The sequence below is a fragment of the Notamacropus eugenii genome, chromosome 5 (genome assembly GCF_028372415.1).
Source record: "Notamacropus eugenii isolate mMacEug1 chromosome 5, mMacEug1.pri_v2, whole genome shotgun sequence".
Taxonomy (NCBI): Eukaryota; Metazoa; Chordata; class Mammalia; order Diprotodontia; family Macropodidae; genus Notamacropus; species Notamacropus eugenii.
Genome location: NC_092876.1, coordinates 396,283,401 through 396,310,575, shown reverse-complemented (window position 1 = coordinate 396,310,575; position 27,175 = coordinate 396,283,401). Strand labels below are relative to the sequence as shown.

General features: G+C 37.1%; 1 protein-coding gene across 2 annotated transcripts; it reads left to right on the top strand.

Annotated features, from left to right (window-relative positions):
* Positions 1 to 1,588: 1,588 nt before the first annotated feature.
* AKAP17A (A-kinase anchoring protein 17A) lies at positions 1,589 to 25,331 on the top strand. 2 transcript variants are annotated; one of them, XM_072614496.1, is made up of 5 exons: positions 1,589 to 1,785; positions 3,539 to 4,315; positions 5,213 to 5,361; positions 20,761 to 21,001; positions 23,386 to 25,331. In XM_072614496.1, the coding sequence occupies exons 2-5, from the start codon at positions 3,554 to 3,556 to the stop codon at positions 24,301 to 24,303; spliced, it is 2,070 nt and encodes a 689-aa protein (XP_072470597.1). In that variant the 5' UTR covers positions 1,589 to 1,785; positions 3,539 to 3,553; the 3' UTR covers positions 24,304 to 25,331. The 2 variants fall into 2 exon arrangements, with proteins under 2 accessions (XP_072470597.1, XP_072470598.1); XM_072614497.1 differs by lacking the exon at positions 1,589 to 1,785 and adding an exon at positions 2,083 to 2,725.
* Positions 25,332 to 27,175: the final 1,844 nt, after the last annotated feature.

The following is a 27,175-nucleotide window of genomic DNA, read 5'->3' as shown; positions in this document are numbered from 1 at the left end:
GTGCTCTGGGGAAGGACATTTTGGTCAAAAGTTTTAAAACAGAATTCAAACATTTCCTTAATCATAATTAGTACCTGGACTGTTTTCTAGCCTGACTTTTGCCAATGCCAAAGGAGTAATTTTCCCCTCCTTTATTTTTGTCTTGCAAATGGTCTAGAGGAAAAAGTGGGAAAACATAATCTTGAATCTCCCAGAAGAGAAAAGAATATCAAGGTGCACAGCAAACACCTAATAATACTTTTCAGGGGGAATCCAACATCTTTCTGGATCAGAAAAAGCACAGGTTTTAAAAACCAAAGCCTTTCACACCTCCGTATCTCGAGTTGTTTTCTGCTGCTTTGGCACTTTGGCAAAATGCAGTGTCATGGCGAGCTGTACTTTTTGTACCATGGTAGTCTGACTTCATTTAGGAGAAGCAATAATTACGTAAGAGACTTTGGAATTGAAAAGGGCTCTAAGGGACCTACTACTCTAACCCTTTTATCTTACAGGGGCCTGGAGAGGGGGTAAGTGATTTGTCCAAGGTCACAGGGCTAATAAACAACAGAGCCCTAATTCAAACCCAGATTCCAACGTCCAAATTTAGAGCTTTTTCTCTGTTTCTCATGAACTGCACCAGGATGGGAGTTATTTTGCAGGGTGGGGGAAGGGAACTGGAGACAAGAGTTTTATGTAAGGTTACAATGTATACTTTGGACAATGAGATGCAACCTGCCTTTCTGGAGTACCTACTATGTGCTGGGCACTGCGCTAGGCTCTAAGGATACACAGGTTACACGGAAAGGGCGGAAAGAAGAAAGGATGGAACCCCAAAGAAAACAGGGAAGGAAAGACAGGAAGGATGGGAAGAAAAAGCAAAGGGAGAAAAGAAAAAGAGGAGGAAGAAGGGATAGGAAAAGAATCAGAAAGAAGAAAGCAAGAAAAAAACAAGGAAGGATGGGAAGAAAGGAACCTAGGAGGAAAAAAGAAAAGAAAGTAGGGAAGAAATGGGAGGAAGGAAAGAAAAGGGAGGAAGGAAAGGAAAAAAAGTCGCGTGCTTGCTGGATAAAACTAAAAGCAGTAAGTGTGAACCCAAAGGGACCTCAGACCCCAAGCCGGTGCCCAGAGAGGTTTGGAGCCTTTCCTGGGGTCACACAGCCGCGGAGTTTGGAAGCTGGCGGCGGGACCCCCAAGTGGGCCTCCTCCTCCTCCTCCCCTCCCCCCCGCCCCTCGGCCAATCGCCATTGTTGTCGGGGACGGGGGTTGTAGGTTGAATTTCAAGTCCTCATCGATCTGGGCCTCGCTTATGGAGTCGGGGTAAATCAGGACGGCCTCCCTCGTAGACTCCGGCCAGGCCCCCCGCCACTGGCCCCCCGAGTTTTTTTTCCCTTAGGGGCGGGCCACCGACGCGCACGGCCCCTTTAAAGGCCAGGACCGAACCAAGGAGCCGAACCCAGGGGTCCGAGGAAGATGGGGGAGGGGCAAGGAGCAAGCCCAGGACGGCGGCGGGGGCGGGGAGGAAGGAGCGGAGACGCGCGAGGCCCAGAGCGAGGCGGCGCGACGGATTCTGAGGAAGCGGAAATGCGTCATAGGGGGAGGCGCTGGTTGCGTCGAAAGGGTCATGTGACCAGGGAGCCACCGAAGAACTGTGGCTAAGGGAAGGGGAAAGGGAAGTGTTGTTGGGGGGCGGGGGGTGGGGCCGCTCCCGGTTTCTGGGGGCGGGTTGGGGGGGGCAGGGGCAGGGTTGGATGCAGGGGAGCAAACCTCCTGCTGCCGAAGAGCTAGAGCCGGAGACTCGTAGAGCAGGTGAATAGCTGCTTTCCTTGGGTCGCCCTCCCACTCCTCCCCATCCCCCGCTCCGTTCCTTCTCTCCTCCCCCTCCCCCCTCGCTCCTGGTAACTGCCTCCCCCCACTCAGCCCCCGCCTCCGCCCCGAGCGCGCGGCCCCGCCGGAGCCCGGGAGCGCCCGAGGCTCGCGCCCCCTCCCCACCCCCGCGGGAGCGCGCGGGGCGTCTGGAGAAGCTGGGGGGCGGGGAGGCTCCGGGAGGAGCCGGCGGCCGAGCGAGTGGGTGGGGTCTTGGGGGGGTGGCGGGGTGGATGGAAAGCGAACTGCATCTGTATGGCAGCTGTTCCTTGGAGTGGGTCCCTCGCTTCTCTTCGGGGTGTGCATGGGCTTTATCCTACTTTCTTAAAAAAAAAAGTGGGGGGACCGATCTCGAGGCGCAGGTGTTCTGGGGCCCTGTTTCTTCGTCCCCCCCGTCCCCAGGCGCTGTCTGCTGCCTCGCCTTTCCCAGATCTGCCTCCTTGGTTCATTCTGCTGTCATCATCCTCGCTTCTGTGCACATGGACCCAAACTTAAGTCTCGGAAAGAGCACGGCATCAGGAATCTGGACCTCTGGGTTCGAATCCTGGCCCACGGTGACCTTGAGTAACTCATGCTTACCTATTCCTTTTTTTGTGCAACGGCGGGGCCTGAGGGGTCTCTACAAGAGCCTTTTTCAGCTGTAAATCCTATGCTGGGGACATCACTTCCCTTCCACCTCCTTACAGTATCCTTAGAGGTTGTCAGACGCCCCTGCTTGGCTGGAAGGGATGTTTGTCCCTCCTTCACCACCCTTCCTCCCTTCCCCCTTCCCCGACTGTGCTTTCTTGAAGCAACCCATCTGGGAAGAGGTCATTTCTTGCGAAGTTCAGCAGCCTTTTGGTTGAGAAGGTCGAGCTCTGGAATTGTACCTCCTCCTGTTGAGGTGTGGTTATATCTTTTCTTTAATCACCCTGTGTTGTTTTGTTCTCATCGTGCAAAACTTAGAAAACAAGTTTTGATTGATGTAGGATGTTGCTTGGACGGTTTTTAAGGAGCTTGTCAGAATGGTGCAAGAATCTTTTGTTTGTAGAGGGTGTGGAAGAGGTGGTCAGTAAAAGATGTAAGGTCCGATATCTTTTTAGGAATTTGATTCCTCTTAAATCAGTCGAATCCTCCCTCCCTCCCCCTAATGCTCTAGTTCTGTTCTTATTGGAGATGTAAAGGCTTTCCTCAAAATGAAAGAGGCTTCCTGATGTAGTGAGGAAAATCCCATATGTGGAGTCAGTCCCTGGCTTTCTAGTTGGAGCTCTCTTTGTGAACTTGAGGTAAATCGAAAACCCTGTAGCCTCAGTTATCCGAAAAATGGTAGTGAATTGCTTTATCTGATCTTGGAAGTCTCTTCCTGCTCTAAATCCTGTGATTCTTATGATTTTTGACTGTTGTTGGTAACTTGGAAATGTTAATTTTGAGATTTGTCATAACCCATTCTTAGGTCATTACAATTTATTGATTTTTTAATATGACTAATTTCTGATATATATATACACATATGTGTGTGTGTATACATATATATGTATATATATGTATACACACATATATATAGATTAATTGTAAAATCGGCTGTGCAGTCATTCTCTATTGATAGGAATTAAGACCAAACAAAACACCCCTAACATTCTGTTGCTTAAGTTTGGAATGCCTGTCGGTGTTGTAATTTTTTTTTTTCAGTATGCTATCTTGATAATTTTTTTTTTAGGTCTAGCATTTGGCTATGGCGGCTGCTACAATAGTTCATGATACGTCTGAAGCAGTTGAACTTTGTAGTTTATATGGATTATACCTCAAGCCAATTACGAAAATGACAATTAGTGTGGCACTTCCACAATTGAAGCAACCCGGAAAATCCATTTCTAATTGGGAAGTGATGGAAAGATTGAAAGGAATGGTACAGAGTCATCAATTTTCGACTCTTCGAATTTCTAAAAGCACTATGGATTTCATCCGTTTTGAAGGAGAAGTTGAAAATAAAAGTTTGGTTAAGTCTTTTCTTGCATGTCTTGATGGCAAAACAATAAAGCTTAGTGGTTTCTCAGATATTTTAAAAGTCCGAGCTGCTGAATTTAAAATAGATTTCCCAACTCGGCATGACTGGGACTCCTTTTTCCGTGATGCAAAAGATATGAATGAGACTCTGCCAGGAGAGAGACCAGACACAATTCATTTGGAAGGACTACCTTGTAAATGGTTTGCATTGAAAGAATCTGGTTCAGAAAAACCAAATGAAGAAGTTCTCATTAAGGTATTTGAAACATTTGGAGAAATACGAAATGTGGACATCCCAATGTTGGACCCTTATAGAGAAGAAATGACTGGCAGAAATTTTCATACTTTTAGTTTTGGTGGACATTTGAACTTTGAAGCTTATGTTCAGTATAAAGAGTATGTTGGCTTTATCAAAGCTATGAATGCCTTGCGTGGTATGAAACTAATGTATAAAGGTGAAGATGGCAAAGCAGTAGCCTGCAATATAAAGGTGAGAAATTGCAATATTTTTGCTTATAGTTTCCCATAATTTTAATACTTAGAAAATATTTAAATATAAGATTGCCAATCTATAGCTTGATTTCAAACTTAAGAAAAAAAATTTGTGAAGAAATTATAGAACAGGTATACATCACCTAAAAATTGGAATGTTCCTATAATAGTATTTCCCTAGATTTCAAATAGCTGTTTGTTCTCAAGAATGCCATCTAAACTAAAAAAAGCAAAGTCTTAAAAACTTCATATTTTGACTGCCACTGAATGTTTCCTGGTATTGCCTAGTGGTCAGTGAATTCTAGATTTGAACGCAGGTCCTGATTCCAAAAACAGCACAGTTTTTGCTACACCATGGCAGAAAAAAAAAAGATCTTTTAAAAATATTTTGTTTGACACTGGGAAACTAACTTGAGGCAAGTAAATTCCTCAGTTGTTGATAGTGTTCTTGAGTGGTATATGACACTTCCTGACCCTGTTTTGGAGTTTTCTTGGCAAAGATAATGGGGTGGTTTGCTGTTTCCTTCTCTAGCTCATTTTACAGATCAGGAAACTGAGGCAAACTGTTGAATGACTTGTCCAGGGTAACACAGCTAGTAAGTGTCTGAAACCATTTTTGACTTCCTGACTGCAGACCTCATGCTCTGTCCACTGTGTCACCTAGCTATTCTAGTAAAATCCTAAGTAAGTCCAAATTCTCTCTCAGATTTTCATTCATTGAATTGACTGTTTGAAATAAATGAGCCTTCAGTCATTTATAGTTCTATTATTTCATGCTGTAGATATTCTACTGAATTGTGTATAAGTACAGTTAGGTTTTAAAGAATGGGTTGTGATCATTAAAAATCAGGCACTTAGCTTTTCTACTTTTATTTTTTTCTCTTTTTTTGGAAAGGTTTCTTTTGACTCAACTAAACATCTTAGTGATGCCTCAATTAAAAAACGGCAACTTGAAAGACAGAAACTTCAAGAACTTGAACAGCAAAGAGAAGAACAGAAACGTAAAGAAAAAGAAGCTGAAGAAAGGCAAAAAGAAGAGGAAAGGTAAGTGTACATTTCTATCATATTTGCTCCTTGTACTTTGAGTTTGCCATTAATCTAGAACCCCTCTTTGATTTCTGTGAATGGCCACAGGAATTCTTCTTTTTTCAACTCTTTCTACTCCTTAGGATTTTCTTTCCCGTATTCTTTTCCCTGTACACCCCAGAACTGACACTCAATCCCAACCCCACTGCCATTTCAACTTTCAAGCCTGAATCTCTAGTGCCTTATACCAGGTGGAGACTTCGTGGCCATGTTGTTTCTGCATTGCTTACAAGGTGATTTCCTTAAAAAAACCCACCAAAACCCCCAACCCTGTTACATAGGGTAAGGGGAACATATTTTTTTCAAGTGTACCTAGTTGGAGCTAGAAATGCCTTTCTCCCATAATAAAACACAGTTAAGTTCATTTTGGTTATGGGTTAATTAGGCTTTTGTGAATTGGCTTTGGAACTTAGCTTCCTGTCTAGAACATTGTTCCTATGGGAAAATATTTTTAAAAAACCAAACATAACATCTGGTTTATAAGCCCACCAACCCATGTGACTCCCACTTGAAATTACTTTGTATATATTTGTGTACTTGTATCCTTCCCAGTAGAATATAAGATCCTTGATTGCAGATACTGTAAGTTTTCATTGTATCCCTGTTGTTTTGTTGAAATGAATTGAATCAAACCTTTTTGCAAATTGGAAATTGACTGCCTATATGTCTTAATGCTTCTTCCCCTTAGAAATTTGAAACAGCACAAAAAATAGATGTAAATGCCATCTTTTCCCACTGGATTCAGATTAGATGACTAATACTAAATTTTGGCCTTGTGAAATTTTTGTAGGATTGCTGTCTTTTTATCATTTATTTGTGCAATGAAAAAGATATAATATCCTGGCCATTTTATACTTTCATTTTTAGGTTGATTCTTTATCCACAGATTGTAATGGAGAATTGAAACAATTATGGAAATGAAGCAAAATTGAAGACTGACAAAAACAAAACACTTTACTCTTTTAAAGTTACATTTTATTTTTTTAATTAACAAATATTTTCTTTCTCCCACTTCCCCTGCTCCTTTTGGTGGAGGAGAACTAACTTGTAACAGTTACGCATAGTGAAACAAAGCAAATTCTGACTTTGGCCGCATTGAAAAAAATGTCTCAGTAAGCGTTCTGAGTCCATCACCTTTGTCAAGAAGTGAATTTTGTTTGTTTCATTTTTTGACATTATTTAGAAAGTCTTTCTGAGTTGTTCGTCTTCATAATGATGATGTTGTATAAATTTTTCCTCTGTTCTGCTCACTTCTTTCTGTATCAGTTCATACAAGTTTTCCCAGGTTTCTTTGAAATGGTCTCTTCATCATTTTTTATATAACACACTAGTATTCAATTACATTCATATGACATAATTTAAGAGGATGGGCACCTCATTAGTTTCTAGTTCTCTGTCACTACAAAAAGAATTGTTATAAACATGTTTGTACATATGGATCCTTTTTTCTTTTCTTTACTCTCTTTGGAATATAGGCCTAATAGGGTTTGCTCCATCAAAGTAGTAGCTGGTCACAGTTTAGTTGTAATTCAGATTGCTTTGCAGAATGTCTGGATCAATTCACAGTTCTTCAAACAGTTCATTAATTTTCCTGTTTTCCTGTTGTCCCTCCAACATTTTTCATTTTCATGTTTTGCCAATGTGATAATTGTGAGGTAGAACCTCAGTTACTTTAATTTTCAGTTCTCTAATTATTAGTGATTTGGAGCATTGTTTTATATAGATGTTGATAGCTTTTATTTCATTTTCTGAAAACTGATTTTTTACAGTCCAGTGAGGGATGGCTGTTATTTCTATAAACTTGAATCCGTTCCTTCTTTGTCTTAGGAGAAGTCAACAGGCATTTATTGAACACCTGCTCTGTGTAAGGCACATATGAGCACTGGGGATACAACAGGAGACTGGTATCAGAAACTTGCTCAAAGATATTTTTTCTCAGTTATTGGTTTCAGTTTCTATATAAAGGTGCTGCTGTCTTAGGGTAGAAGTTTAAACTCTTTATAATTTGAAATCCTTGTACTGCTTTTATAAATAGATTAGGATTAAACTTGTTTGAAGTTTGCTGGATTGTTTGTAAGTTTCTGGAGTTGTGTTGCTTCTTGAAAACTACAAATATAAAAAGGTTTTGTTCTTAAAATTCTAAAAAACACAAAGAAGTTAGAAAGAGGTTATCAGTTAAGAAGACCCATGTAGTTATAGTCCCCAGAAGGAAATGGCAATACTACTGAACATTTGTGTTTGACAGTTCTTTCATCAGTTTGTTGAAAGTTTTATATTATTTCAAACATCTTAATCTTTCTCCTTGAAAGCAGTTAAGAGAAATTTGCTAGAACTTAATTTAAGGCTATGCAAATAAAGTCTCATGAATCATGTTGGCTTGTGTGCACTTCTGTGGATTGGGTTTTGGAAATTTATATTTTTCATTACTGCATATCATTTGCTGTTTTGATGAATATGGTTATGTTTTTGAAAATCATAACCTTGTATGACTAGATTGAGTAGAGAGTAGTTAAATTTTTTTTTGTCACGTCATAACTTTAGAGATAGAAGGTATCTTAGAGATCATTTATAACAGTTCCTTCAGTTTATGGTTAAGAGAACTGAGACCCAAAAAGTTAAAATGACTTATCTGAGGTCACACAGGTAGTTGTGGCAGAGTTGGGATTGAAGCCCAGGTCCTTTGACTGCAAATTCAGTACTCTTTCTGCTGTGCCATGTCATTGTCTCTGTAACTCCAAAGCCTAGCACAATGCTTTGCATGTGCATACTTTTACAATGGTTATTGGATTGAATTGAGCCTTTCTGAGAATAATAGGATGACTTCCAGGATCAAATATAAAATATAAAATGCCTCCTGGCTTCCCTTCCTTCAAATCCCAGTTAAAATGTCATCTTTTACAAGAAGACTTTACTGTTTCTACCCTTAATAACTAAATGCTTTCCCTCTATTGATTATCTCCAATCAGTTCCCCATCTCCTCACTAAAATTATTCTAAATCTTATTTTCTCTCCTTAATCTTCCCACACCTCCCCTTTGCCCATCTCTCTCAACTAATGACCTGAGAAAATTGAGACTATTCAAAGCCTTCATCACTTTTCACCTTGATGATTGCAACAGCCTTCTAATTGTTCTCCCTCAAATTTCTTCCCATTTCAGTTTATCATCCTTTCTGCCGTCAAAGTGATTTTCTTTGAACATGGATCGGACCATGTCAATGTCTAACTCATTAAACTAATGACAAAACTCCCTTTTGTCATTAGGATAAAATATAAACCTCCAAGTTTAGCTTTTAAAGCCTTTTATTCTTGGCCCCAGCCTGTCTTTTCAACCTCGTGTACTTGTCCTTGCCTCTTGCTTTGTGATCCAGCCAAACTGATTTTCTCTACATACAACACAGCATTCCATGTCCTTTCTCTTGCATTTGCATTGAGCATCCTCCATGCTTCAAATGCACTCACTCCTTTCCTTTCTCGTAGATCTCTATGTTTCTTAATGGTGTAAGTCATATTACCTTCTGTATAAAACTTATCCTGATCTCCCCTAATCAACTGCTGCTGGAGCCCTCCCTGCCAAAGTGCCTTATATTTTTTAACTACTTCACATTTATTCTCTTCATGTTTATTTTATAGTATACTTTTAAATACATACTTGCGTTCCCCTGTTGGGATATAAGCTCCTTGACAGTAGAGATTGGCATTTTTCTTTGTATTTGTATCCCCAGAGCCTAACATAGTACTTGGTACATAATAGGTGCTTCATGAATAGCTAATTACTTGATTGTAATTGGTTTACTATGATTAGGTGAAAGAGTCATTCTTTACTTTTAATCTGCCCTCCATTTAGCTGCCAGAGTGCTTTTCTGAAACTGTAGGTGAACATGTCTCACTCCTACTTAAAAAACTCCAATGGTTTTCTATTTTCTCCAGAATCAGTTTTAAAGTCCTGGTATTTATAGCTCTTCATACCTGGCTGTTCCTGTCCTTCTAGGCATTTCCTCCTCAGTTTACCTGCTGGGGCCTGTTTGCTATTGCTTGCACATGACACCAGTCTCCTGAACCACTGACCTTTTACTAGCTCTCCTTCAGGCCTGGAATATTCTCTTTTCCCTTCTCTCTCTTAGTTTCTCCCTGGTTTCCTTCAAGGCAAAACTCAAATCTTAACCTTTTTTGGTCCTTGATGTCGTGAGGCAACTGAATACTAACAGGCTTCCATCTTGTGTCAAAATCAGTTTTTTAACTTGTAATTTAGTGTAAATAAGGGTTTTGCATTTCATATTACAGTTACCTTACATTGTTGCTAAGTCTGTATTAGAAATTATATTTACTTGATTATGGCCATCTTAGCTTAAAAAAGACGAACATCTTGAAGATGTCAGTAGAAAAGCTAGTTAATGATTATAAAATTGTAGTTTTGAAGGTAATTTAGAAGTTATTTAAACAAATTTCTCACATTGTATGGTAGAGCTCCCTTCTGTAGTCTTTCTAACAGTCACCTGGCCTTAGCTTCAATTCTGCATATGCTGGCCTCTTGTGGCAGCTCAGTCCATTTTTGGACACTTCTATTAATTGCCAGTTAAAAAGTATTTTCTTTTGTTGAGTCAAAATAAAATGCTTTTCACTGTTTCTTTTGAGTTCTGGAATAACGTGTGATCATATTTTACTTTGATATCAATGAGCTCATCATTATGGGCATTCTCTTCAGAAGCACAGATGGCAATCTGTCCATACCTTCTCATCCTATATTTATCTTGTCTGTGACTTCTCATAAATTTTCCACAGGGGGTCCATCCAACCTAAAGGGGGTTTTCCTTCATATTTCTTTAAATTTCACAGATAACAATGAAGCACACAGACTGTGTCAGTTATCTTTCACTTTTGCTGTATAACTGTCTCACCTCCTTTTCCAGTCCTTTCTGTGAAGATGTCCTTTCTGTGACTTCCATTAAATAATTCTTTATTTGTAGCATTGTAGAATATTCAGTCCTACCATATAGGTCTCTATTTCTGTTTGGGTTTTTTTTTTCACAGTTTTAATTCTTATTCTTTGGACATTGCTATATTCTGTGCTTTGTAGCCATATAGCATCACAAAAAAATGCTGTTAAAAAAACAAACAATTTTGCTTCATTGAAGAATTTCAGCCAACTTTCCTTCTCTTATTCAATTCTTGGACAAGTTCATTATCTACATGTATCTACAATATATGTACTTTTGGATCATTTCTATGGATTGTCCATCTCGTTGCATATCCTAGTAGGGATAATAGGTATTATTAATCCACTAGTAAACTAGGATCCACTAGTAAATAGTAGATCCAAATTTGGAACCATTGTCCTTTGACCCTAGAACAAGTTTTTTTCCCCCTCCATTGTGACCTTCTTATGAAAATACTGTAATTGGCATCATTGCCAGATCATTTGATTTGCCATTTTTGAGTTTTAGTGCAGTGTTTAAATAGGTCAGATTCGAATTTTTAAATTTTAATCCGTCTTTTTCTCATTTTTATTTTTCTAGTTTTGATCTTTGTTTAAAAAAGTCTTGACACTATACACAAGTTAATTGTTTAAAATGTAATCGTTTTCATTTTCTTGTTACGTTACTCCTTGCCAGTCCCTTCTGATTCTTTTCTTGAAAAAAACATTTATGGTGTGTAGTGTGACAAAGAGGTATGAGACCCACTTATAATCTTTGGCCTCTCTCATCCCTTACTCCTGAGCTTTATTTTATGACTTTTTTTCCTGTCGTTGACTACTCTGACCTTTGCTTGTCTTGAAGTAACCATATATCAAAGTATATGTTGATTTAATCTGGAATGTCTGAGATTTTCTGTACCTTTTTATCTACTTTACACACATATGTTGATGCGTAAATTGCTCTTTTTTTCTTAGTTGTCTTTGCTAATACTTATAATGAGTATGACAAGGTGAGGTAACCAAGCATCCCATAAAATGATGCTTCTTGTTTAGACATACAATAAATCCACCTCTTGCCAAATATTTCATTACTTTTCCAAGGAGAATCTGTGAGTCATTCTTCCATTTGCCTGACTTTTTTTGCCTCAGGTTTTATTTATAGTTACATCAAGATTAATATAAATATTTAGTTCCTCCAGTATTATGTCCACTCCTTGGTCATTTGACGAGGCTTACACGTTTATAATGCCAGCAATATAGTTAATGGTTTAAAAGCTGTGTAATTTTTTTTAGCATTCTTGTCCCTTTTTTCCAGCTTTCTGTCACCATCCTTGCAGAGGAGTAAGGGAACTTCACAGAACAAAAGACCATTTTTTATTTTCTTTTGTTTATCTGCTGCTGTCACCAAAGTACAGTCATCATCATCAAGTGATCAGTTTGCTAGTGATAAAGCTCTCTGTGCTTAGGTAGGCTGGTTCTGGGAAAGGAGACATAGTCAACTGTTGGGACCATGTAACTTTTCTGCCTGTGTACAGTTCTTACGAAAATGATTTGCACATGCATGAAGGCTATGTTGTTTTTTTTTTTTTGAGAGTATTAGAAGGAAATAGATTGATTGACTGCCTTTTTACCATTGCACAAATGCCTGAAAAATGAAGCATGTAAGTACTTGTTGTAAGTTACAGTTTGGTGACTGTAATTTTTTTTTTTAAATTTGGTAGGAAAAAAGGGCTCTTCTCCAAAACTCTTAAGAGATTCCTTGAAGGGTATGACAGCAATAATTTTGTTCAGTAGTTTTTTAACTGTTAATATCAAATTAAAAATAAAATACGGAGACTTTATTTGCCAAAGGTTTTAGCCACTCTCATGGAAGTGATGCAGAGTCCCAAGTGGAGGAGGGATTTCTTATAGATGGGGCCCTTCCAATGTTATTGTTTGTGGATGAAAATTGTGCTGACTGCATCAATCAAGTCTTGGAACATTGTAAAAGCCCTTAAATGAGAGCCATAATCATTCAAAAATTTGCCTGTCTGCACAGGAAATTCTAGATGGATGAAGAATGTCTGCTGTTCAGAATATATGCTGTACAATTGAATGTACAATATATATAACTTACTCATCAGCATATGTATCTTATACAGATACTACAAGTAGACATGAACTGTCCCCAGAATTAAAGAGGAAAGCACAGCAGGCTTGATTGCTTTCGGAAACTGCAACATTCTTTTAATGACTTAATATTTTTTCCTGGAAACAAAGGCAAATTTTTAAAGCCCAACACTATAGTCTCCAAAGATTTCAAGTTGGAGATCTCAAGGGTAATGGAAAGGCACATAGTTGACAGGAACGTGTTATATAGTGCATTGCAAGCAAGAAATTATAAAGTAGAGTAAAAGATCTCACTAAAAAAAACTATACGAATGAAAAAAGAATAGAAGCTGATCATGTGTTGAGAGACAGATAATGGAACAGTCCTGTTTGCTGTTTTAGTCTTTTTTATATCAAGAAAAAAATGGAAAGTCTTGTACTTTTGGTGCACTCCTATGCTGAACTTAAGAGGACAGATCTCATGGATGGACTGTGATCTGCATTGTTAAGAGTATACTGACATGAATGAAATAGCAGATATTTGAGAATATTTTGAGTTTTGTGTATTAACTACTATTAGAGGAATACCATTGCTATTATTTTTTTATTATAATTGTACAATATTTAATTTTATTATGAGTTAAGTAGATTTTTGTGGACTGGCCTAATACTCTAATCCTCTTTTGTGAAATCTCTTCTTTCTGTTAGAGAAAATGGGTCCTGAATTCCGAGTCATTTGATTTATCAACATTAAGTGGTGTTGGCCAAAGCTTGCACATTGAGGGCATGTAATATTTCATTTTCTCACCATGCTAATAGAGAGTTTAGTTTACTATGCAATTTTAAAACAAAACAAAAAAAACTAAACTTAATTGGTTTCTTAAGTACAAAATAGTCATCGTTAATTATTGATAAGGGAACAGTGACATAGAAATCTTGAAAATAAGTTATTTTGGACTATGGGAGGTATTTTCCTAAGAATATATTTTTTATTTTAATATTTTATTTTTTCCCCAATTTCACATAAAAACAACTTTAACATTCTTTTTTTCTTCAGATTTTGTCTTCCAAATTCTCTCATTCCTCTCTTCTCCCCCGCATTGAGAAAGTAAGCAGTTTGACGTAGGTTATATATATATACAGTCATGCACAACGTATTTCCATGGAAGTCATGCTATGAAAGAGAATGCAGACAAAAAAACCCCAAGAACAGTAAAGAAAATAAAGAAAAAATATGCTTTGATCTGCATTCAGACTCCTTCAGTTCTTTCTCTGTAGATGGACAGCATTTTTCATCATAAGTCCTTCAGAATTGTCTTGGATTGTTGTATTGCTGAGAATAGTTGTCATTCACAATTGTTTATTGTACAGTATTGCTGTTATTGAATACAATGTTATCTTGATTTTGCTCATTTCACTTTGCATCAGTTCATGCAAGTTTTCCCAGGTTTTTCTGTGAGAATATCTTGCTCATCATTTCTTATAGCACGGTAGTATTCCATCACAATCATATACAGCAACTTGTTTAGTCATTTCCCAGTTGATGGGTATTCCCTCAGTTTCCAATTTTTTGCTACTGCTAAAAGAGCTGCTTTAAATATTTTTGTATACATTGATCCTTTTCCTTTTTGTTTTTCTCTCTTTGGGCTACAGAGCTTGTAGTGGTATTACCAGGCCAAAGGGTATACGTAGTTTTATAGCCTTTTGGGCATAGTTCCAAATTGCTCTGTAGAATGGTTGAAATTAGTATACAGTTTCACCAATTGCATTAGTGTCTCAATTTTCCCACATCTACTCCAACGTTTGTCATTCTCCTTTTCTGCCATATTAGACAATCTGGTAGGTGTAGTTCAGAGTAGTTTCAATTTGCATTTTTCTTAATAGTGATTTAGAGCATTTTTTACATGACTGTAAATAGCCTTGATTACTTTGTCTGAAAACTGCCTGTTCATATCCTTTGACCATTTATCATTTGGGGAGTGATTTGTGTTCTTAGAAATTTGACTCAATTCTCTATATATTTGAGAATTAAGGTCTTTATTAGAGAACTTGCTGTAAAAATTTTTTTCGCTATAATGTTACTGTGTATTTCCCTCTGTCCCATTTTCCCCATTTTTCCTACTCTTTCTCCTTTCACCCTGTCTATTTTCAAAAGTGTTTTGCTTCTGACTTTTACCTCCCCTATCCACTCTTCCTTCTATCAGGCCCCTCACTCCCTGCTCCTTTTTATCCTTTCCCCTCCTACTTTAGTATGGTAAGATAGACTTCTATGCCCAGCTGATTATGTATGTTATTCCCTCTTTGAGCCAGTTCTTTTGAGAGTAAGGTTCCTGTGCTCTTCCCTTCCCCATCTTTCCCTCTGCTGTATAGACTTTTTCTTGCCTCTTTATGTCAGATGGTTTACCCCATTCTCCCTCTCTCTCCTTCTCCTAGCACATTCTTATTTTTCACCCCTTAGTTTTGATTTTTTAGATAATCTTCCCATCATTCAGCTCATACCCGTGCCCTCTACGTATATGCCTAACTGCTCTGATAATGCGAAAGTGTTTAGAAGTTACAAGTATCACTTTCCCATGTAGGAATGTAAGCAGTTTAACCTTATTGAATCCCTTATGATTTCTTTTTCCTGTTACCTTTTTGTGCTTCTCTTGAGTCTTGTATTTCAAAGTCAGATATTATATTTAGCTCTGGGTCTTTTTATCATGAATGCTTGAAAGTCCCTTTTTCATTGAATGTTCATTTTTTTCTCCTGAAGAATTACACTGTTTTGCCGATGATTCTTGGTTGTAATACAACACCCATCATTTTCCTTTTTTTGTCCTATTTGCCAGTCTGATACATATGAAGTGGTAGCTCAGAGCTGTTTTAATTTGCATTTCTCTAATCAAAAAAAAGTTTTTGCACTAACAAAACCAATACAATTCTGCTTTTTAAGGTGTTTTTCTCTTTGATAAATTTTTGTATATTTTTTTCCATTTGGCCAATTATGTTTTTCAAGGCATTCTTCTCTTCCTTGGATTTTTGTGCCTCTTTTACCATCTGGCCTGTTCTGTTTTTTAAGGTGCTGTTTTCTTCAGTATTTTTTTTTTTGCCTCCTTTACCAAGCTGTTGACTCTTTTCATGACTTTCTTGCATCACTCTCATTTCTCTTCCCAGTTTTTTCTCTATGTCTTTAGTTTGATTTTTAAAATAATTTTTGAGCTCTTCCATGGCGTGAGCCCAATTCATATTTTTCTTTGAGGCTTTGGGTGTAGAAGTTTTGACTTTATTGTCTTTTGACTTTATATTTTAATCTTCCCTGTCACCATAGTAAATTTCTGTAGTCAGGATCTTGTTCTGCTGTTTGCTTATTTTCTCAGCCTGTTTCTTGCCTTTTATCTCTATGCTGAAGTAGGACTCTGCTTCTGGAGTGGAGGGGACACTGCCCCAAGCTTCAGGCTTTTTGTGCAACTTTTTTTTAGAGGTAATCTGGGGACCTGTACGTTTTTGATTCTTCTGAAGTGGTATGATCTAGAGAGTAGTAGTATTTATGTGCACTAGTGGTTGTTGAAGGTTTGGATAGCTGTGCCAGTTTCTTAAAATGAGACAGCCATGATGTTTGCCACATTGATCGACTCTTCCTTTCGTTAAAGATTTCACAAGTGCTCTTTTCAACCCCCGAACTGTTACCAGGGTCCTAAGGTCTCCTCAGGCTGCAAGGTCTGTTGTGCTAGTTCTCTTCCTTGCCCTGGGACTGAGACCCAGGACTGCAACCCAAGATTGAAATGTGGGCAATGCAGCAGAGTCCTGCCCCTGGTGCCAACAAAGGGACTCCTATAATCTTCTTCTGACCAGTTGTTTGCCCCCAAAACAATTACATTAGTAGCATCAAAGATCACTGCTCACAGATCTCCGTAAGAGGTAAAATGATAGTATAAAAGTTTGAAATGTGAGAATTACCATAATATGACCCAGAGACATGATGTGAGCACGCGCTGTTGGAAAAGTGGACCCAAAAGACTTGGTTGAAGCAGGATTGCCACAAATCTTCAGTTTGTTAAAAAAAATAAAATCAGTATCTACAAAGTGCAGGAAAGTGAGGTATCTCTGTATAAAGTAGCCTTACCCTTCAAGGTCTGAGAATATCTTAACATTGTGTTTGTATAAGTCTGATTTCTCCATTTCTACAAGATAAAGACATTTGAGAATAAAACTGGTATCTTCATAGATAATAAAAACAACAGCTTTTCTTTTTTTAATATTAATTTGACTTCAGTTTTCTACAATCACTTCCATAAATCTTAGATTTCTCTACCCCTTCCTTCCCACTCTGAGACGGCATGCAATCTTATGTGGATTCTACACATACATTCTTATTATATGTATTTCCATATTAGTCATGTTGCATAGAAGAATTAAAATGAATGGGAGAAACCATGAGAAAAACCCAAACAAAACAAAGCAAAACATAACACAAGAGAAAATATTCTGCTTCATTCTGCATTCCAATTCCATAGTTCTTTCTCTGGATGTGGATGGCATTTTGCCTCAAGCATCCTTTGGGAATGGTTTAGGTCTTTACATTGCTGTGAAGGACTAAATCTACCAGAAGAATTCCTTGCACACTGTGGTTGTTGCTGTGTACAGTGATCTCCTGGTTCTGCCCCTTTCATTCAGTATCAGTTCATATAAGTCCTTCCAGGCCTATCTGAAGTCTTCTTGTTCATCATTTCTTACAGCACAATAGCATTCCATTACATTCATGTACCACAACTTGTTCAGCCATTCCCCAATGAGCATCCTCTTGATTTCCAGTTCTTGGCCACCACAAAGAAAGCTGCTATAAATATTTTTGTACATGTGGGACCCTTTCCCATTTTTATGATTTCTTTGGGATACAGTCCTAGAAGTGATATTGCTGGGTCAAAGGGTATGCACATTTTTTGTAGCCCTTTCGTAGTTCCAAATTGCTCTCCAGAATGATTGGATGAGTTCACAGCTCCACCAACAATGAATTAGTGTTCCAGCTCTCCCACATCTTCTCCAACATTTATCATCTTCCTGTTTTGTCATGTTAGCCAATCTGATAGGTGTGATATGGTACCTCAGAGTTGTTTTGATTTGTATCTCTCTAATCAATAGTGATTTAGAGCGTTTTTTCATATGACTGTAGATAGCTTTAATTTCTTCCTCTGAAAACTGCCTGTTTATATCCTTTGACCATTTATCAATTGGAGAATGACTTGTATTCTTATACATTTGACTCGGTTCTCTATGTATTTTAGAAATGAGGCCTTAACAGTTTTTCTAAAAAGGAGAAAGAAATAAGCAATTTATATAGCTCCAAATATGTGCTAAGGACCATACTAATATTTTACAAATATTATCTCAGTTGATCCCTACAACCCTGCAAAGTAGGTACTTATCCCCATTTTACAGTTGAGACTGAGGCAAGCAGAGGTTTAAGTGACTTGTTCAGGTTCTCACAGCTAACAAGGGTCTGAGATCACATTTGAACTCAGAACTTCTGGCTCCCTGCATAGTATTCTGTCCATTATGCTACCCAAAGCCTCGTGGTTCTAGTATGTCACTTTAGGCTATAATACCTATAGTACGTAGTTTGAAAATTTAGTTATTGCCAGGATAAGAGTTTATACTATGTCAGGACCAGGAATCTCTATAAACCAATACTGAAAGCATGTCTATTCTTAAATTGTTGGAAAAATTTGTATCACTAGTTCAAAGTATCTATTTTCATTGTTGCTTTTTTTTAATTTATTGATCTGAAAACTATTGTTATACATACACATCATAATGAAAAAGAGAATCTTTAATATTCTAATAAAACATAAAACATTCTAACAGTTTAGTGTGGTGGTGTGACTAAGGAAATAGCCTCAGAGAGGTTAATTATTTTATGTCTCATCTCTTTGCTCTACCTTTTATCTCATAAGAAGCTGATAGTGTTGACATGATTAGAAGAAAAAGCATTTGGAGGAAAGAAGAACAAAATAAGTAGGCATAGATAAATTCACACCTGTAATGTCAATTGTTAATTTTATGAATTGGATTGTATTCCAAGTTTTTCCCCCCATAAGAATGAATTTACTGTAATTTTTGCTATTTGTTTTTGTTGAGTTGTTTTTTAGTCATGTCTAACTCTTCATGACCCCATTTGGAGTTTTCTTGACAATGGGTTTGCCATTTCCTCTAGCTCATTTTACAGATGAGGAAACTGAGACAAACAGGGTAAAGTGACTTAAGTGATTGAGGCTAGATTAGAATTTTTAGAAGATTTATTAGGATTAGAAATCTTCATCAGGAGGATGAATCTTTCTGACTCTAGGCCTGGCACTTTATTCACTGTGCCACCTACCTACCTGCTCACTTTATTTTAATATAAAGGTTTTATACTCCTTAGAAGTGGGCCTTCCACACTATTTGTTTCATTTATTTATTTTTCCTACCAAAACAGTGTAAGTCTCTTGTCAGTTTTACTTAATGGTAAATCCTATTGTCATCCGCTCTTGCTTTGTTTTGGCAAGCTTTGTTAATTATAGACTAGAGTTTGGAAATGCTGACAATTAATAATTATGTTAGGTGCTTGATAAGAATGCTTGATAAGAACATGGAGCAGGGAGAATGGTGGCTATGTCAGTCTGGTTTTTCTGAAATCTCACTTACAAAATGCATAGCAGTTCAAAAGCTTCAGGGTGGTATTTTGTATTTGCTTTCATCTGCATAGCTAAGTTTTCCTTATTCTTAGCCCTAATCTGCCTAGGCGCTTTGCCAAACTGGATACCCTCACTTCCTTGGAACCCTCATAGTACTCTCTTAGGACATTTATCATATTTTGCATTATAAATAGTTATTTACCTACTTGCATCCTGTAATGGAAAAAAAATCAGACTTTGTGGTCAAAAGACCTAGCTTTAAATCCTTTCTTTCCCATTTATGTATGTGCACTTGGATGAGGATTTCACCTCTCTTATTTTGTTACTTCATTTGTCAAATGGGGATAATTTATGCTTTACCTAGCTCACAGGGGTGTGAAGAATAAAATTAGATAGTGCTTAGGAAAGTATTTTGTAAGTTTTATGTTTTAAAAAGTGCTATTGAAAGGTGCTTAAGATCAAGGTATGTCTTACTCATCTCCTTTGGTGTCTAGCATTGTGCTTTAAGTTATTGCAGGTGCTTGATAGGTATTTGTGGAATGTAATTAGGGTTACCAAGTAACATTTAAATGTTTTAGAAGACTTTAAGTGAGCAAACAATCTCTGTAATGAAATCTCATAATTTAAAAAATGTCATCTTATGGAAATAATTGAAATAATTCTCCTTGGTACCAGAGTAATTGTTATTTTTAGATACTTATACTCCAGAATTACTCCTTTTTTGTGATTTAATGGAGTAATACATATGTAGTCTTGATTCTCTAATATTTATTCAGAGAGACTGGGTTTTTTGTGGACAATCAGTAGTGCCAGTCAAAAGTCTTTCATGTTTACCTTCTTATCGACAAATTGTATGAGTAAGCATGTCTGTGAACTCTTTAGTAATCACACTTAAGCTCATTGATCAGAATTCAGAAGAAGAAAGAATAATCTTAATCATTTGCATCAAAATCAAATAGAAAAAAAATCCTTGTGTGCTCCATATTGACTTGGAAAGACACAAATGATCAACTATTTCTTGGTTTTTTCATTTATTTTGTTAAATATTTCCTAATTATATTTTAGTCTAATTTGAACCACTTGGGAGTTTTGCGGCTGACCTTTCTAGTCTTAATTGCTATACTGAAAAGCTTGTACCATTGTTCTTGTCACTCTTGGTTGGGCTTTTTTGGCTGGGGGAAGGAGGGAGATTACCTTAGTGCAGTGTGTTGAATCTGGAACCAAACACAACCACTTAAGACAGAAACTTAGTTGTCATTTTGCCTATGGAGAATGTGGGTCATGGAGTCTGGATTCTTGCATATTGATATTATTTTAACTGCTGTATTTCACCACAGGCTCAGGACTGAGGCCTGGTGTGTAATGACAAAGGATTTAAGATATCAGGTAATAAAGATAAAAGTGCCATGGCTGAAATGGATGATGGCAATTAAGAGAGTATGCTAAGAGGGTATATGGTAGAGCAGTTTTGTCCTTGAAAAAGAATAGAGTTTCAGTCTTGATGCTGCAAATGTACCTTATCTCTGGGTAATATTATTGCAGGGTGCATTTTGTGAACATTTGGACAGTTTTCAGATTCTGAAATTTCATGGTTACTTAATGTATTATGGTATATAATATACTAAGGGAAAATAGATCTGGCACTGTAGGGATACTTCTGTTTTATTTTTTTTTTTAACAAAACATTTGATTTATTTTACTTAGAAAACAGAAAGAATTAGAGGAATTGGAAAGAGAGAGAAAACGTGAAGAGAAGCTACGTAAGAGAGAACAAAAACAAAAAGACCGTGAAGTCCGCCGAAATCAGAAAAAACTAGAGAAGATACAAGCAGAAGAGCAGAAAAAGCTACAGGAGAAGATAAAATTAGAGGAGAGAAAATTATTGTTGGCTCAAAGAAACCTTCAGTCAATAAGATTAATCGCAGAACTGCTGAGTCGAGCAAAGGTAATGGCATATTGGCCTTTCTGGGACGGGTGCCGTTTTGGGTTTGATGCTCTTTTTCAGTTTGTCTGTAATGTAGAGATAAGGCGGGAGAGCAGCACTTTCTTTTCCATTTTCTTTCCTACTTCTTAAACCATAGTTTTAAGGAAATTAACTAATCTAATCAGTTGTAAATAAGGAGCCATTGGAGTAGATTCATTCTCACTAGTAAAGAGGAAACGACTAAAAAAAGAGCAGCTCTATTTCTGTGGATTTTAACAGTCAATATTCATGTAATTGATAATGTATTTTGTCTGATAAAGCTTGCTTTTGTTTTAATCATGATAATTCTCAAAGTAGCTCTGAGGGTAGGCTTTACACATAAGGAATCTAAAGTCATGTACCCAAAGATACATTACACAAGTGGAAGACTTTAGCTCTTGTTGCTAGATAGGTGTGGAAGTGGGTTGTGGTGCTGACAATAGTTAGTGGTTTTTCAGTATTAGAAATTTAGAAGAGAATAATTGAATTGAATAGAGCATTGAACTTGGAGTCTAGAAGCTCTGAGTTTGAATCATGCTTCTGCCACTTACTAGCATGCAGCTCAGTACCCTGGGTAAGTTAGCCTGTCTGAGGCAGTGGCTGAGTCAGAGGGTGATAGTGTCTGCTCTAGGGTTATTGCTATGATCAAATCAGATCATATATATACACCTATATATGTATGTGTGTGTGTGTGTGTATAAAATGCTTTACAGATATTTAAAGTGCTAAATAAATGTGAACTGCTATTGTTATTTCTTCTGACCTTTTACAGAAAGTATATTGGCTTATGGATTTGTAGTCTCCATTCTAGAGTACTACTGTCTTAACATATACGTGTTAGGTTTTGTTGTTTTTTGGTTGTTCTTCCTTTCTTCCTCTCCCCTTCCATCTTTCCTACTCTTTCCCCTTCCCCCCAGCACACACACACACACACACACACACACAGACACACACACACGCTTTCTCCTTCCCGCTGGTCCCTGCAAAAGGCAATTCAAACCAAATGTTTGAGCTTCTCTTGACAACATTGTACAGCTCAGTCTTTACAGTGTAAAAGACAGAAGATCATGGATGCTAAAACTCTAACTAGAATTTGTTTATTTGAACTTTTAAAGTTCCCATGTACGTAAAACTGGTTAAATTCTTTAGGTGGGAAGGAGAATATCTGTTGTTTTTCCCAGTGGTGTGTGCTGCCTGATTTCTGTGAGACCTAAGCAGCTTATGTTTGCACCTCCATCTATTCCCATCTAGGCTTCTCTGCTTTTTCAAAATTCCTGTAGTTAATAATGTTGATGAGGATGAAATGATAGTCAGCATTTTAATATTGCCTGCTGTGTGCCAGGCACTCTGCTCAGTGCTTTCCAAATAGAATCTTGTTGGAGCCTCACAACAACATGGGAAGGTAGAAGCTGTCATTATCCTTGTTTTACAGATAATGAAACAGATGTAAAAGGAGGCTGATTAACCAGCCCAGGGCCACACAAACCAATAAGGTCTGAGGCTAGTTTATGAGCTTGGGTATTGAACTCCTGAGTCTTGCCCAGTTATCCACTGAGCCACCTAGCTGCCTAGCTGATTTTAGCTTTTGGTACCACTCAGTGTTACTGAGCATAGACTAGCTATTTTACATCTTTTAAACTCTATTATTCCTTGACTTTCCAGTTATATTGAGTCTTACGTCTCTCTGTCATTGATAGCATGAAACACTAGACTGAGTAAATTATAGGATCTCCTTGAATATTTTGTACATGAAGATAATTTACTCTCTCCTTGCCCTCCATTTCAATTTTTTCTGATATTTAGGAAATTTTTACATCCTTTGTTTCAGTATATTACATATTTTGTATTAATTTAAAAAATGCCTTTCAGGAAAAGAAAATTTATTTAAATTCAGGAAGTTGAGATAGTGAAGAAAGTTTTGTTTTCCAATACCTTTATATATTAACTTCCTATTTTTATAAACTTTTTACACTAGTGAGTATTTATTACATAACAAGCTTGATCTACTTTGGTGGTACATAGTTTGGGAAGATTTAGATACAGAAGTAATTAGTTTTTGAGACTACTAAAAGTAATTATTAAAAAGTATTCCCATAGTTTGAAAACATTATTACTTCAGGAGGGACAGAAGGAATCTTTTAAGTGTTAGTGTAGTGTTAATATTAAGTCAGGAGAAACCAGGTGATTCATAATCATTTCTGTTTATGGCATCATGCTCTGGGCCAACATTTGTTAAAAATCAATTACATGCCATTGAATAAATTTTGTTCTTCAAAATACATTTCTACAGATATCTTCTGAACACTTGGTTCTAGAATAATTTTTGTCTTGTAATTTAGTTTCTTCCTTCCCTTTATCTTTTTCAGGCAGTAAAATTACTAGAGCATGAACAGAAAGAAGAAAAAATCCGCCTTCAACAACTCGAGGAGAGAAGACGACTTCAGGAGGCTGAACTCAGACGGGTGGAGGAGGAAAAAGAGCGAGCTCTGGGACTCCAGAGGAAAGAGAAAGAATTAAGGGAGAGGCTTTTAAATATTTTATTGAGCAAGAAAATAGATGAGACACAGCAGAACAAGGAAGAAGCAGTGGCATCTCATTCTGCCCTGTTACAACCTGTCATAGATATTATACAGTCTGTGTCTTCAAGCTGTGTTACTTCTACCTCCTTGCATTCCCTCATGGGTCAGCCAACTCAGATCTGTCAAAGAGAAATGCTGTCAAATCAGGAAATTAATTTCAGTTCCAAAAATGTGAATGGAAACTTAAGTGAAGAAGCTCAGTGCAAAGAAAGTAAGAAACTTAACTGTATTACAAGTGAAAGCTGTACAGAAAAAAAATGTTCAGGTGTGCTCTCTTGTATTCCTGCCAATAATCAGCAACAGAAGAGTACATCTAATTGTGACCAGAACATGTCCAAAAAAGAGTCATCGTCTGAACAAGATAAATGTAATAGAGAACCAAGTAAGGGAAAAAGTCGGTCCAGCAGAGACAGAAGTACTGAGGAGAGACATAAACGGGATAGGAGCAAGCATAGAAGGGATGCGAGTAAAGAGGATGAAAGACAAAGAAAAGAAAGACGACTTCATAGAAGACACTCTTACAAAGATTATAGTCCTCACCGAAGAAGTGTAAGCCCTGATAGATCTCGGTACCGAAGGTCCTACAGCAGAGACAGATACAGTAGAAGGGAGAGAAGCCGGGATAGAAGAAGTGTGGGTAGGAAGCGCAGTCGACGAGGGAGATCCCGGTCCCTGAGCAAACACAGGAGTACTTGGAGTAGGTAGTAAAGGACTCTGCCTTTTTAAGGCCCACTTAGAGGATAGACCAGGACCAGCAAGAGGTTCTGAAGTTTTTGGCTTCTTGACCACCTTAAGAAAACTGAGTCTCTGCTTAGTGAATGTAAAGTGAACTCCTTTGTGAAAGGAAACTCAATTACATTGGAAATTTATTTTCTTTTTTTAAGATTGCATAATTATTTGTGCTTCATTTTCAACTGTGTTGGTAATTTGTTTTTCATTAGCTCTCCTTTTTCCTTTTAAATATTTTGATCTGATAGCTTTAATGTCACCAATCCTCATTTAATCAGGAGAAATGTATAGACTGACAGTTTAAGAATTCCAGGCCTACTCCATAAATGTATGCAAAATTCTTGACTAAAAATTCTTTATGCACTCAATGAAGTCAACATGTACTGCAGAAAGAGGGCAAATTTAATATTGAACTTGAGATAAGCTGCCAAATGTTAAGTGTTACGAACAGCCACAAAAACTTACAGGACATTTAAAAAGAAAAAAAAGAATTTGCTAGTTTGATTTTGTTTTATATTTAACTGATTCAAAAACATGGAGATGGTGGTGGAAAGATGTGGGAACAAAATGATCATGGCATAGTAAGCCATATGTGAAATGTAGGTAGTATTCCTTTAAAATTGAAAATGCAAATGCACTATACTTTTTTAAAGATTCCAGTAAGTGGGAGTATGAGACAAAGTGGTCTGGAAATGCTCCATTACTTCTGAAACATTGACTCTTTACAAATTAAAATAATTGAGAGTAAAAAGTTAGTTAACAGCTTTTGTTTCTAGTACAAATTAGTGTGTGTGTGGTTTTTTTAAGATGCTGTTTTGCTAAATTATTTTTACTTGCAATGTTTCAAACAGATTCAAGGCTGCAAACTTGTTCAATTTTATAATCTTTTGCTTCTGAAGTTGAAGCTCAGGAATACTTTGAAGTAGTTGTAACCTTTGGGTTATAAAAGGTTGTGTTTATTCCAGTTTGCATTTTTATGGTGAAATAAAAGCCTTTTCCAGTGATCTGAAATTCCTGTGTTTATATTTTAAAAGATGATGAAACTGCATTTCTGTTTATTCTTTGAGCAGTCAAGTACATTTTTTAAAAAAAATCTCGTTTTCATATTGGAGTTTGTAGATTGTGCTGAAAATATTTCAAATCATGACTGATTATTAATATTCACTAATGCATCTGATGACATTAGTTTGTCCTACCCAGTATTGTAAAATAAATTTATGAATCCTCTTAGAATAATAACAGTGATAAGATCGTATGTGGCACTTTACACTTTATAAAGTGCTTTCTTTACAGTAATCCTATGATATTCAATTAATAGAATGTCAGTATAAGATATTTATTAAACTTATTAATAGTTATGAACTCTTATAAACTAGAAGTAGGAATTACTTCATTTGTCTGTATTTAATCAAATCATTCTATCCTTTGCATCGTGGGGCTTGCATGTTCCTTTATAACCCGGGTTTAGGCTGTTGAAAATCGACCAAACAAGATTAGAAGCCACCTGTTTACTTTATAATACAGATGCAATACAACATTTTATCTTTTCTTTATAATCTGTTCTATTTGTTTGCAAGTGTAATTCTGGGTAAGACTTGAATATTTAATACTGCTTTGGTCAGTGGGGATCTGACTACTTTAGAGATTATAATTCTGAGGATTCCAGTGATGAGACTTTCAATATGTCTCAGCTGTTAGTAATTTTAAGTAAGTTCCAACATGCTATACCAAATACATATTCCTTCTGGTAACATTAAAAAAAAAGAGGCACATGTTAGGTACTGTAGTAATAACACTAAGAAACCCAAGGTTAAATTGAAGAAATGAGGGTCTTGATACTATAATCTGGATCCTACATCATTCTTATTTGCTTTTCCAGGCCTGAGATAGCCTGTCACTCGTTGTCCTAGGATTTTTGGTTCTTTCCTTTGATGCTTCATTATTGGTCATTCTCCAGTCACTAGCAATAAAGGAGCATAAAAAGGGAGAAAGAAACTTTAGTTAACGTTGCTACTGTTTAATAGATATTTGATATATTGGAGAAAGCAGATCATTGGAAGTTGGGTAATTTGATTTTTAGTTCCATCTCTGCGACTAACCAGCTGTGTGGTCTTGGGCAGGTCATTCCATCTTTCTTGGCTTCTTTTCCTTTTCAGTAAAGTTTAGTTGAAGTATTTTTAAGGTAGATGATTTCTAATGTTCTCTTCTTCAGCTTCAGATTATGTGTTATGATTGTTTAATAGAATAAGCCCCCAATTCAGTTTTTTTCTTCTGCATCTACCATTATCACTTCGTTATTAAGGTATTGCCACTTTTCAAATAAATTGGGATTTGTTAGTTCTGAAGTGATTTTTAATTCTGTTGGGGAAAAACTGGGGAATGAAGTAAGCAGTTGATAATCTATCAAGGGTGGTGAACCTGCAGCCTCCAGGCCACATGTGGCCCCTCTAGGTCCTCAAGTGTGGCCCTTTGACTGAATCCAAACTTAACAGAACATTGTTCCCCATCCCTGTGACCTAGTTTGTGTTTTGAGTAGGTTCTGAAGATTCATTTTTACTCAGTGCTGTGAATGTTGCCTTCAGTAGTTTCCCTGCTATATCTAAATAATGTGAGGTTAACTTAATCTATCCTTTTTTTCTCCAACTCCTTACAATTTTTGTTCTGTTAAAAAGGTTCATTTCCAAGATTATTGATATCATGGTTTAGATTACATTAGATCCACTCTATTCTGTTTCAGGTTTTGGCTGTACAGAAGATTGAATTATCTGTTTTTAACTAAGAGTGTGAGAAAGAATCATCAGTATTGGTAGCCAATGCCCTTCCTTTGGTAAAATTTCTGAACTTGGGT

Bases quoted from the DNA above. Each gene is read 5' to 3' on its own strand.
- AKAP17A (XM_072614496.1), top strand. From the start codon at position 3,554: ATGGCGGCTGCTACAATAGTTCATGATACGTCTGAAGCAGTTGAACTT. The intron at 4,316-5,212 runs GTGAGAAATTGC...TTTTTTGGAAAG, and splicing joins CAGTAGCCTGCAATATAAAG to GTTTCTTTTGACTCAACTAA. The intron at 5,362-20,760 runs GTAAGTGTACAT...TATTTTACTTAG, and splicing joins AGGCAAAAAGAAGAGGAAAG to AAAACAGAAAGAATTAGAGG.